This window comes from Grus americana, chromosome 23 (assembly GCF_028858705.1).
Source record: "Grus americana isolate bGruAme1 chromosome 23, bGruAme1.mat, whole genome shotgun sequence".
NCBI classification, from domain to species: Eukaryota; Metazoa; Chordata; class Aves; order Gruiformes; family Gruidae; genus Grus; species Grus americana.
Window position 1 is genome coordinate 50,028 of NC_072874.1, and position 12,473 is coordinate 62,500.

The following is a 12,473-nucleotide window of genomic DNA, read 5'->3' on the forward strand; positions in this document are numbered from 1 at the left end:
GAGGTCACACAACCCAGATGAAAGGAAGATTCAAGATTCAGATTGTAAAACGAGGCATTGAGTCCCGGTGAAGGCCACGCACATACGGCCTTTTAAGACTGAATTTCAGAATCATTTGTGCTGCCAAGGAATGCCGGGGGGGGGGGGGGGGCGGGGGCAGAATAGAGAACAAGGCAAAGAGAGTAGCACAATACATTGTTCAGTTCTGTAGTTTCGCAAGCACCAAATTCACTCAGATGTACTTTTTAAAATGGGTTTGTCCAGAAAGTTCTTGGAATTTATTATACACATTTAATAACAGATGATACTCAACATTCGAGTGTTGTTGAACTAAGTTTACAAGCACTTTAGCATACAATGTATACTTATGCTAAGAAACAAAAGATTCAGCATATAAGGAAGTGCAGAAGGAAGCTACTTTAGATATCCCCTTCCATCCAGTATCTACATAATACCTGTTTTATTTTAAAACCCTATGCGATGTCAAGTAAAAAGACTAATCAAATATCTACACTTAATTGCGCACATCACATCTACTTCAGATGCAGGACAAAAATTTTCCAAAGCACGTTCCATTCCTCCTTCCAGAGGAACCTCAGACTTCAGAATTGACTTGATTTCAAAAACAGAGCTTGAAATTTTAAAAAAATTCAACATTAGCAAACCAGTAAGTTTCAAATATGATTATGAAAAAGGCAGCGAGCCACCAGGATTCTTTAGACGAGCGTTCGGACCAGCGTTTACGTGACTAAAGCTTGTTAACTAAGTTAATGCAACCCTGCCGTTAATTTTTTTTTGCGGGACCTCGAAACATTTTACTTGCCGTGACAAGCAATTCTCAGCAGCAAGTGTTCCGTTGGTTTGTTTTAAGCTTATCCATCCCACAGAGCGCTGACCAGGTAAGACTGTTTTACTCTTGCTTTACAAGAACACCAATCCGGACACAACGGGAGCATCGCCGAATTAACAAAAGGGCCGTTCCTGCTACCCCCAGGACAGTTAAAACCAAAAGCCCCAATTTTTCAGAAGCCAGCGTATCGGATCAAAGACTTTTTCGTATCTGCGTATTCATTAACCCTGTACAAAAAGAATGCTGATTAGCAAATGTAAGTGTTCATATAAAAATAGCCAACATCTGTTTAAATTTAGAAATTTATTTTGTTTAATCCACAAGCTTTATATAGCTTTAGTTAAAAAAAAAACCAAAAACAAAAAACAGTGAAAACATGACAATATCCAAAGTTCAGGTTCCTCAAACTTTCAAAGACCACATCTCTGAAAGTTGCTTATACCATTCAGAAGAACCGTAACGAGACAAGATTTATGAATGGGGCAACGACATCTCACAAACAAAATTTATGTAACTGAAGGAATTTTTCTGGGACTGCTGATCATGGAAACTGCCCTTTAAAAAAAGAACATAAAAATACAAATGAAATTCCAGTGTTCCAAATCAACATGTTACATCAATATAAACCCACAGTGTCCTGGTAAACAACATGCTTTCATTTATGTACCATTCTAATTTGCTACTCTTGATTTGCTTTAATGGAGACTATACAGGCAACAGTAGAAAGCATTAAAATATACATACTTCCTCGGTAATTCTGCAGTGGTTTTACTTCCGGGCAAGCTTACAAACCACAAAGGTTAGTAGCATAATGTAAGTGGATACAAAAGAAATCAAATGAGACCCTCACAAATTATGCTAAAGGCTTTGTTGAATTTCAAAGAAACTAGGGAACTGACGGTCATGTTTAAAACCTTCAAAACAAATTCCTACCGCTTCTAAAAAGTCTCACTCGAAATGAAATTATGTTGACTTGTCAATGAAAGAATGTCACTAGTACACTGTGGACACCTTTTGTAATGTAAATCCATGCCCTTTGTACATGGTGAACCTCAACCTAGCAATTATTACAACAAATGTTATATTCTAAAGCTCAAACACATTTAGCAATTTGAAATTGAATTCTGAGTACAAACCAAATAAAATGTACATTATATCAAAGGATTCAGCCTAGGATGGTGGCGACACTTGTGCCTTCCTCATCGACCTCAGTGCCTTCTCTCGCAGGTGTTTTTCTAGATCATCAAGGTTGTCTTCTGGTTCGCTTTCTGTCTCCTTCAAACAAAGATAAAGCATTTCTTCAAACACTGAAAGCTAAGCCAGGCCGCAGCCCTCCCCACATTGCAAATCAGCAAGTAAAATCATCGACACCGAGTTGCATTTCTGCAGTAAGACTGCTGTTTAGAACGTTAAGAGTGCTGTGCGTGTTCGTCTCCATCTATTTTTATACTGGACACTTAAGAAGCAAAGCACAGGTACCTTTTTGGGTTCTGTCTCCGCTTCCTGGTCTTCCTGTGCTGAGGTGGTATCTGCTGCAGCCACAGCAGCAGCTGCTGCAGCCGCTGCAGCCTTCTCCTTCTTATGTTTTTTGTGTTTCTTGTGCTTTTTATCCTTTTTATGCTTCTTATCCTTCTTTTTCTTCTTCTTCTTTCCACCCCCTTCCTGATCGGAATTCTGTAAGAAACAATTCAACAGATATTACAAACTCATTCCTAAGGCTTCAAAACGTTGTTCAAACAAGCCCACAGCCATTCTGGGAAACGCGAGAGGACTGAGCAACATCTGAAGCTCGGTAAACTCAACACGGTCTTCAGAACTGGGGGAACGTGACCTTCCCCCATCAACTGACAGGAGCGATCCTAGAAGACTGATGTTGCAATACACGGCCGTGCTGTGTCTATTAAAACGAGACCGTAACACCACGCAAACTCAATACGCTCATCGTAGGAACGGCAGGCAAGCCTCTTCATAAAAATTAATACTGCAGGTGGAATCTAACTCCCTCAAACGCTCCCCTGGCAAATGATGGAAGCGTTCCTAGGAAACACCTTAGGAGAACAGATGAGGATGCCAAACAATCTGTTCTCTTGCTATTAGGAATAGCCCGAGTTTGCACGTAAGGCTACTAAGCATAAATAAGACCACCTCACTTTGTAGACCATGAAACTCGAGTAGACTCATAAAATGGGAAAGTCTTTTCTTCCATAAGTTAGAATTTATATATAATAGCACTTTTTTTTCCAGACTCAGAGTTGTTAGGTTTGAAAAATTTGTTACAAATTGTTTTAAAGAAGTTTTTAACTATGAAAAAAAAAATCAGTCCAAGGATTTCAATTTTTTTTTTTCTACGTGAATAAGCTTAGAGCTGTTCAGCAGCTAAGTCTCCATGAAAGTAATTTGCCATATAACCCAAACCAGTATTGCTTTTATTAGCAAACAAATACCCTTGCAGGTGACGGGCTCTGAGTTGGGCTTTTAGCCTTTTTTGCAGGTGACCAGTTTGCAGAAGGAGAACGAGAGCGAGTAGGAGATGGAGGTCCTTGATGTTTTTTCGGTGCTGGCTCCGGCGATCCTGATGCAGACCGTGATGAAGACACCCGTCTCGCAGATCGTGGACTTGGTGTGGAAACCCTTAAAAATAGAAGGGCTACACTTAGATTCTAGCATGAGAGACGTAAGAGACAAAACAAGAAAGTAACAATTAACAGAAAAGCCGGACGAATATATCTGCTTATAAGTTGTGGTTAAGCTGCCACTTAAAAAATGATTAGGTACTTTGCAGGCATACGTTACAAAAGGCAAAACAATCTAATACCGCTGTGGATCCGTAATGCAAAAGGATATTGCAACTTGATAGCTTCTTAAACCAACAATACTACTATTGCTGTTCAGGAGCGATTGCTCCCTTTCTTCTGATATGACTAATTTATAACCACATTAAAAGCCATGAGAATAGCAATGCTATTTTATCATCCAATGAAGAAAGAGCGCAAGACCTTCTATTCAGCTACATTTCCTTTCTGAAAGAATTAATAAGCCAGCACCATACTTCTGACTATCTGCTCGTAACTGCAGCATCACACTGAAGAAAAAACTCTTACAGTTCTACATGGTTTTTTGTCTTGGATGACCACTTATGAAATGACTTATGAGATAATTAAAAGTGTTGGTTCCCTCCTGCAGTTAGCCTCAAAATAAGAGAAAGTTCATTTTTATTTGAACAAAGCTAGCGAGAAAACTTCTCGTGAAGTTCTCTGCACCTGCTCAGTCACAGTGCTTTGTTGTGCTATTAAAAGACACCTCATACTCCACATAAAGCCTCTTCAACGCTTCTCCCTGTGTTGCGCTCTATTTTAACAGATGCTTCCAATCTAATAAACTCCAGAAAATCAACGTTATGACGGTGGAAGCCCAACAGAGCCACCAACACTTGAGCAATCTCGAGATGTACGAGAACCATTTAAATGTGATTCCCTAGCTATCTCCACTGCATTAAAACAAAAAAAACCCTCGCAAAACCACCAACAATAGAGATGGATTTTTTTTACTTTGTCTTCTTGGGTTCTGGCGTTCTTGACACCCTCCTGATGGGTCTAGTGCTTGGAGATGGAGACTGTCTTCTCTGGGGTGAAGCTGAAGCTCCCCTTCGTGGTGGTGGTGGGCTTGCAGAGGTACGAGAAGCTCTAGGCCGTGGAGAAGGTGAATGCCTTTTGTTTTGTGGTGGAGAACGTGTTTCCCGATTGGACCTACTGGGAGGAGATCCCTTCCTGTGCTTGGAAGATATCGAAGGTGAACGCCTTTTAGCAGCTGGCGAGCTCCTTTGTTTTGGCGGCGGTGAATGGGAAACTCTGCGTTTTGACTGTGGAGAAGGTGATGCCCTTCGTTTAGGCGGGGGAGGAGGAGAAGCCGTTCTTCTCTTAGGTGGCGGTGAAGGAGAATATCGTCTCTGTATCGGTGGAGAGTATCTCCGCGGAGAAGGTGAACGTCTGCGTGGGGGTGGTGATGGAGACCTACAGAGAAAACAAATGTTCAGGTGCCACGTAGGCAGGTGAATTAGTTATAAGTGTCTCACCAGTCTTTTTCCCCTCTTGGGGGAAAAGAATTCCTCTAAAAAAATAATCTTCAAAACTTTACTTAATACCAATTTTTTTCAAAATCAGCTCAACGGGTGTTATTCAGTATTTGATACAGCAATCAAACAATATCCAGGCCACACAAAAATCTCACTAACAAAACTACATTCTCCTCAGTAACTGTCAGTCAAGGAACCGGTTTCCTCAATCACGGCATTTCTTTTTACACATCATAGTCGGAAGTCAACAAACTAAAATCGACCGCTTCACGACAAAAATGCGATACACTACCTTCGACGAGGTAACGAGGGTGAGCGCCGCCGCCTAGGAGGAGGGGCGGGTGAAGGAGAGCGTCGCCGCCTGGCTGGTGGGGGCGATGGACTTCTCCTCCTCCTGCTGAAGGGATAAAGGGATTCTCAGAAAAGTTGCAATTGAGCCGTGAGATTCTCTCTTGTTCCTCGGCATTCACTATACAAAACCATCTGGTTCATGCACTTCAAAATGAAATTCTACTAGAAGATGGAGAAAAATAGATTCATCTTTCTAAAGAGTGTGAGACAACACGTAATTTCACTGTAATTTTCAGAGCCCGCTAGAGCAGTCACAAGACTATTTCACATTCTGCTTAGCCTGGTCTATTCACATCTTGTAGCCAAAGAGGAAGCCCAACCCTCTCCCATTTCCTTCTCCTGAAAGCTCATTTCTGTCATTTCTCTTGCACTGAATCTAGTGATCATCTAATGAGTCAGACCAGCTTACTGATCCACCAGGAGACTAACCCAACAAAAACTCTGTCGTCATGCACTGACACGATTGCTAGATCCAACACAAAGGAGGAACTGGGAATGCCTAGCTGTGTCAGGCAGACCAAAACCACGTTCGGCAGCAGTCTGAAGTTGGATCAGATTAAACAGTGTGAAACCGTACCCTTGAAAACAGCTTTTATCTATAGATCTGAAATCCAAAATGACTTATTTCCTGAAATGCAGAGAAAAATCAGAGCTGTTGCTAAATTGCAGCTATCTGGATTAAAATTATTCACAAAGTGAGCCATTTTCTGCTCTGCAAGGTTTACAACAGACTTCTGGAAGGGGTTGTGTTAATCAAACACATACTTTCCTAGAGCTTTAAAGGAGAGGAATATTGGTATTTTGTAAAGTAAAACATTCCTTTTTCTTTTCTCTTTTTTCCTTTTAAAGCAATTCAGATAAAATGACTGGATAAAGAAAAAAAGAGAGTAATGAAAAAGCAAAGCAGCTCATCTACAGAAACTGCGATTTGATTGCAAATATGCTGGCTGCTGTTCTCCAAGGCAATGAGTTACACTTTTTATAGAGAAGAGTTTGCTCCAAAGGACAACGTTCTTTTACGATCCAAAAAAAATACCAGCCTTCAAATGTCACAGTTGCCCTAACGAAACGTGTATTTACACAACAGGCAACAGGTGAATTTAGTATGTTGCGAAACAGATTAAGATCTTTGAATTCCAATCTGGTTTACATTGACTTGTTTGACAAGATCCATAATTAGAATTATCTACATTTGTAGAAGTAGTCATACTTCATCTCATACATCACCATGTATGCTGCAATTACATTGTAGCTAGGTCTTAATTACAGATTGCTCACAAGGGTCGTTATATCAGACTGATATACCCATCAAGCGCCCGGTTCCCTGCACCTTCCTATATTCCGAGATCAACACGGAGCAAACAATTTCACAAGCAGAAGCGTTAACAATACTGCCTACATAAAAACAGAAAAATAAAGTAGGTGTTCACTAATAGTCTACTACTTGTCTACTACTAGTAGTTCTAGCTGTCTAATGAATAGAGGAATGAGACTTTTGAAAATTCCAAATATCTGTGACCCAGAACATCAAGATCTTGATCACTTGTTGCCAAGTCTACAGAAGCGTTTGAGCCAGAACATCAATTGGCAGCAAGAATACAAAGTAACGCTCACCCATCTTTCAAATCTGGGTATATGGAATAAGAAAACCCCTAAAGATTACGAGCATTCAGCTGTTTTCAGGCATCGGTAAGATGCTAGTAACATTACTGTTATTAGCTGTTACACGCTTACGTGAATTAACAAATAGCGAACAATGAAGGAGACGGAGCAGGTGTTCCTTTTTTTCTTTTTTGCCAGCGAAATGGTCCCAGATCCAACACACTAAGGAACACATCAGTCTGATTTTCCCTCGCCTTACTACTCTGAGTGTGCCAAGTCCAAAGGATAGCAAGTACTTATCCATGACAAAATAAACGAGAGCCTGTCTAAATGATTTTCTATATGTAAATCCTATTTAACATATTAATTTCTAACCAACCTTTTCATCACTGGTGATTGCCACCTCTTTTCCATCTGCATCCTGATAGCAGCGGAGGAAAAACAAAACAACACAAATCTATCTGCCATATATTTGAGGCAAAAACCAACACGTTCAACTAAAGTTCAGGGTAATTCTTAACGAGTGAGCTTAAGAAGAATGCAATCGTGAAACAAGGTTGGGCAAACTGAGCATGACTTAATTCTGTTGTGTATTTGCTGACAGTTGCGTAGCAGATAGACAGCATCGTTAACTGATTAATTAGGAAAAAAAGACATCAGTTAGTTCAACTAAGAAGAAATTACCGAGGGGAGGATTCCTTCTGTCGTTTTCGCGGAGACGGCGACGGACTGCGTGAATGCGAATGGCGTCGGCGTCTACCAACCTCCCCGTTCTTCACATTGGATCTTTTAGGTCTTTCTTCTTCAGATGAAGATGAAGAACCAGAATCTATAAATGTAGAAAAATCACTCTCTGGAAAGTTATTCTCATGACACTATCAACACAGTCACTGATAGGGTTATAACTGCAGTACTAACCTCCTGCTAACAAGAAGCCTCTATTTAAGAGCGGTTTAACTAAAAACGTTACTTGAAGTCAAGCCATAAATAAATCCATCAGAACTGGGTAAAAATATTTGCAGCGACCTAACCGTCCGCATAAAATTTGACTAGCCAGGTAATTTAAAAGGTGAACTGCAGTTACTTACAGAAACATTTAAGCGGACAAAATCCTACACCAGGCCCAGGTTAATTTACTGATCTCAAGTATACGAGAGTACAGAGTATTAGGAAATAACCTATTGCAACAACAGATTAAGTAATCCATAGCAAACAATATTTGCGCGTGACGGTAGGAGTTTAAAAGTGCAGATTTTAAAGATGAAAACCAATTAACAAGAGATATACCATAAATAACCTTTAAAAATTATACTTTATTCTTCATAAGTAATAATTAAAGTGATTTCATTATGAGTGGCAAATCTAGAATTAAGCTAACGATAGCACTGCAGTGCACATAGCAAATCATTTTCATCAGTATTCAAACTTAACATGAACTACTTCCTGCAAAAGTAAGCTACAATCCTGTTTTAGGAAATCTGTGTCATCCATACCAGATGAAGACTGTTGATTTTGCCTTCTGTACTGACGCCTCTGTTGAACGGAGTCTGCTGCAGCCATTTTACCTCCTTTATCTTCCTCTGAAAAGGTACACGCATGGACAGAGTATTTCAACTGAAGATACAATTTGCTTTATTCAGGCAGAAACAAAGTCGTATTACAGTAGACCATCAACCGTGGATACTATTTTTTTTTAGATCTTAGGACAACACTGAGGCGGGAATACACTTTGGCTGAGCTTTTTTCCAAGAAAGCTTGGATAGAAACATCTGAGCCAGTAGGAGCAGTCATCTTTATACTTCTGAACACTCTTGCTTTCAATGCCAGCCTATCAAGAGGCTTCAGCACTTTACAACTGCCTTTTATTGCCATGCATCTTTGATTAAAAACCCCACCCAAAGCCAGCGTTGAAAAGTGAGAGCCATACCTGATTCAGACAGTTCTGCTTTCCTTGGTTTTGGTGCTGGCGAAGGAGATTCTCTTTTTTCAGTACTCTTATGCTTGGGTGCTAAAAGATAAAGTCAAATAACTCGGTTGCAATTTATGACATTCTTGCCTACTTTTCTGCTCATACGAACCATACACGTCACACCTTTGAGAAAACACAAGGTGAGAAAACTGCTGGAATGTAATTTTTTATTTGATTACCTGATGCTCTGCCAGGTGAAACAGAGCCACGGCTTTTTCTTGCACGGTTTGACTGCTGGGGTGTTGGAGACCTACGTGGTTTTGGAGGTGGACTTGCCGGTGGGGATGGTCTGTGCCTCCGTCTAGGAGGGCTTGCCGAAGGAGAGAGCCTACGCGTTTTACGAGGAGGACTGGATACAGTTCTTTTAGGTGGTTTCTTTGGTGGTGATCGGGAGCGTGAGGAGGAGGATGAAGAGCTGCTGCCAGACAAGGATGCTGATGACCGTCTTCTCCTGTAAATCAAATATAACATTAGATTCCGACTAATCGGCTTAAGAAATCTTTGAGCGTGAACACAGAATTGCATTTGTTTGCAAGCACATATATAAAGCCACGTAAAACAGGACTTCCAAAACATGGTGGACAGGCTTCAACACTTGGTTTGTAGAAGAGGAATAACCAGTCTTTCACAGTTATTTTTAAACTACATAGTGAGCAAAAAATTGTTAGTGTTACCTTTGCTTGCTTTCTGTCAATCTACAGACTACAACTAAGCTTTTCTCCTGGGAGCAATTAGTTCTGTTTGGGCTCTCACTTTTGGATGGTTAAGAGAATTCTCTGTGTTAGCACATGTGATTTAATGATCTTCAGAACAGATCTGTTTAAGAGTTAAGTGTGCAAGTACGCCAAAAATTTTTATACCAGGAGGTAAAAGTTTTAGACAACTTCACAACTTAACAATTCAGAATCAATCTATCCATTCTTATGTTTTAGTCTTTCATCTTTACTTTATAATTTTAAAAAGGTAGGGCCTCTAGAATTCTGCGGCAAAATTTGTGGCAAGTTCTGTTGCAATTGTGTACCTGCAGAATCCACCTTTGGCTGCAGAATTCCTGAGAACCTGGAAAAAAGAAACCCTACCTTGAGTGAGATAAACATTTCCTGAAAGGGAGCTCTTGTACATCTTGCAACATACATTTTTGACACTGTTCACAGTTTTTCCAGTAACTGTGTGAAATGAACATCTTTACAAACTCAGAAAAATAAAGAAGTCATCACTTTGTCATAAAAAGGAAGAACTGTTCCTTCCTGAGAAAGGACAACCGCTGTACAGGAAGCACCACTTTAATTCTCTTCCTACGAAGAGGACAGCAACCTATTATCTTCCTACGAAGACAAATGTCTGTTTTGACACTGCCGTAAGTACATCATTTTCTTTGCAAGGCAACCCAGCACTTTGCTACTAGAACAATTGCTTATGCTGTCAAAAACGTAACCTCTGACACCAGAGAGCAGACCTTGAAGATTTTTTTTAGGTAAGAGAACATGAAGTAGCAGCACAGTTCAAGTCAAAATTTAAATTTTATTTTAATTTCACGTGATGGAAATAAGTCATAATTAAAAAACTGCCAACAAGTACAATCTAGTTATTTGTTCTAATTTTTTCCCTGGGTGGGGGAAAGCATTAAGACTTAACCAAAAAAGTCATAAAAGACTTCATGTCCATCTAAGCTGGGAGCTATCCAGAGCCATTTGAAGAAGTTAACATTCTGAAATTGCCACTTTTCAAAAAGGTGAAATTCTCATCACTATTTCAACTCAAAAGAAATCGTTTCACAGCTACTATTATGTTACCCCACAACACGCTTATGAAATACGACACTGCAGTTTTTACATCACTCAAATCATATACCTGACAGCACTAATGTAAGGTGAATGAGGTAATTTTGATAGCACCCCTTCCTCACAAGTAACGTTCCCTTCAATTTTCCAAGTTTAACATTTTCAGTTGTCTCAGAAAAGGGAATCTTACCGCCTCACAGGGGATCTGCTTCTTCTGTGTCTGGGAGGGGGAGGCATTCGCCTTGGAGGGCTCCTTCTCCTTGGAGATGGCCGTCGTCTTGGGCTCGGTCGCCTTCTAGGGGAGTAAGACCTGTCACAATCAAAAATTCAAATGAAAAGCAACTATCTAATTTTCAGATTTGAGGAAATTTATCCTCAGGGCGCTGAGCATAAATTTGCTTTTCTCCAAATGCATCACATTAAAGTAGCATTTAGACTAAGATGCAAAGCAGTACATTCAGACGCAATCAGTGCTAAAACATCCATAGCTCAAAAATCTCTAAAAACGTCACTACTTTAACTGAGAACGTTACATTAAGCAGCACCTTCAAAAGAAAATACTCAGTTCTCAACCTTCGCAATCAAGATAAACTGAAGTCCTACCTCGACCGTGATCTATGACGCCTTCTTGGTCGAGAATGAGATGGAGAACGTGATCGAGACCTTGACCTTGACTTGGACCGAGTTGGGGATCTTTGACGAGTCTTCTCTTTTTCCTTCTCTCTCTCCTTCTTTGAATTACGTTCTGGTGAAGTTTCCTTAGTCTCTGGTACAGGAGGCTCAGGTTTAGGGGCTTTTGGGATATCACTGTTGAAAATAAAGACTTAATTTATAAGCACATACCAACCGTAGTCCCTGGAGTAACATTTTAGAAGCTGCCAAGATATTCCCCTACAATGAACATTCTCCTGCCCATCCTCTGACGCGATGTCAGACATCCCGCTCCAAAACTGTGGAAAGAATTAGAACGCGGTACGATGACTCAAAGAGAAGAAAAACTAATATACAGGCTATGCGTCAACTTGCTAGAAAACAAGGTGGCATTGTCACTCCCATTTTTTAAGAGGTTATATATAGTTCTACACAAAGAGTTATCACGCTTACCTGTTTGAAGTTGCCTCTTGAACAACAGTCTCCTTTGGTTTCACAGAGGGTTCTGGCTCAGGAGTCGCCTCTTTCTTTTCTGGTGCAGGAGTAGCACTACGGCTCTTGGTTCTGTGGTGAGGGGAACGAGAATGGCTGCGTTTCCGCTCTCTTCTGACAGGCGACGATCTCCTCCGAGGGGAAGGAGACCTTGATTTGCGTCTAGGAAAAAGAAGTGCCATTTAATAGCATAACATAATTAAACGACGCATAGGATAATAAAGCCTGTGACACTCAGCAGCTAAAAGCTCTTCTGAATCAGGTAGACTCTCAGTACTGTCTACAGCAGTTAAAACGCACGTAGGACTACTTTATATTTTCTGCTAGTAACTGACAGCCAAATTAAGATGTCAAACAAACAAAAACAAAAAATCCAAACCCCCAAGAACAAAAAGAACTAAGCCTGGAACAGATAAACCATTAAAAACAGTTTCTAGCGTGACCAATACCTATGTCAAAGTTGCTCTGGTTTACTTGCAATTACTGTTCAGCAGTAAGTCGAGCTAGCCTGCTAAAATAGCTAAGGGGACTATCTCCAAACTGCAATTATTTTTTCTCTGCCATGCATTCTTCACTCGGTTCTAGAATACTGTTGATATTGTGCATTGTCTGTGCATTTTCATTACCTTCTTGGACTCCTGGATCTGTCTCTTTTTTCTCTGTTGTCTTTGTCTTCCTTATCCCTCTTCTCCTTGTCTTCATCTT

At 40.3% G+C, this 12,473-nt stretch overlaps 1 protein-coding gene across 14 annotated transcripts in view; it reads right to left on the reverse strand.

Annotated features, from left to right (window-relative positions):
• Positions 1–253: 253 nt before the first annotated feature.
• Positions 254–12,473, reverse strand: part of SRRM1 (serine and arginine repetitive matrix 1) — a 19,868-nt gene continuing 7,648 nt past the window's right edge. For 6 of the 14 annotated variants that reach the window (XM_054802195.1, XM_054802210.1, XM_054802208.1 and 3 more), the window contains 13 exons: positions 12,395–12,473; positions 11,730–11,930; positions 11,229–11,432; positions 10,816–10,935; positions 9,024–9,295; positions 8,803–8,883; positions 8,369–8,455; positions 7,560–7,704; positions 5,215–5,319; positions 4,399–4,860; positions 3,295–3,481; positions 2,330–2,524; positions 254–2,125 (listed from right to left, as the gene is read on the reverse strand). The exon at positions 12,395–12,473 is cut by the window's right edge and continues 34 nt beyond it. In XM_054802195.1, the coding sequence (XP_054658170.1) occupies positions 2,021–2,125; positions 2,330–2,524; positions 3,295–3,481; positions 4,399–4,860; positions 5,215–5,319; positions 7,560–7,704; positions 8,369–8,455; positions 8,803–8,883; positions 9,024–9,295; positions 10,816–10,935; positions 11,229–11,432; positions 11,730–11,930; positions 12,395–12,473 (2,243 nt within the window). In that variant the 3' untranslated portion in view covers positions 254–2,020. The remainder of the gene's footprint in view (positions 2,126–2,329; positions 2,525–3,294; positions 3,482–4,398; positions 4,861–5,214; positions 5,320–7,559; positions 7,705–8,368; positions 8,456–8,802; positions 8,884–9,023; positions 9,296–10,815; positions 10,936–11,228; positions 11,433–11,729; positions 11,931–12,394) is intronic. The other 8 variants (XM_054802199.1, XM_054802197.1, XM_054802198.1 and 5 more) reach the window with 8 other exon arrangements.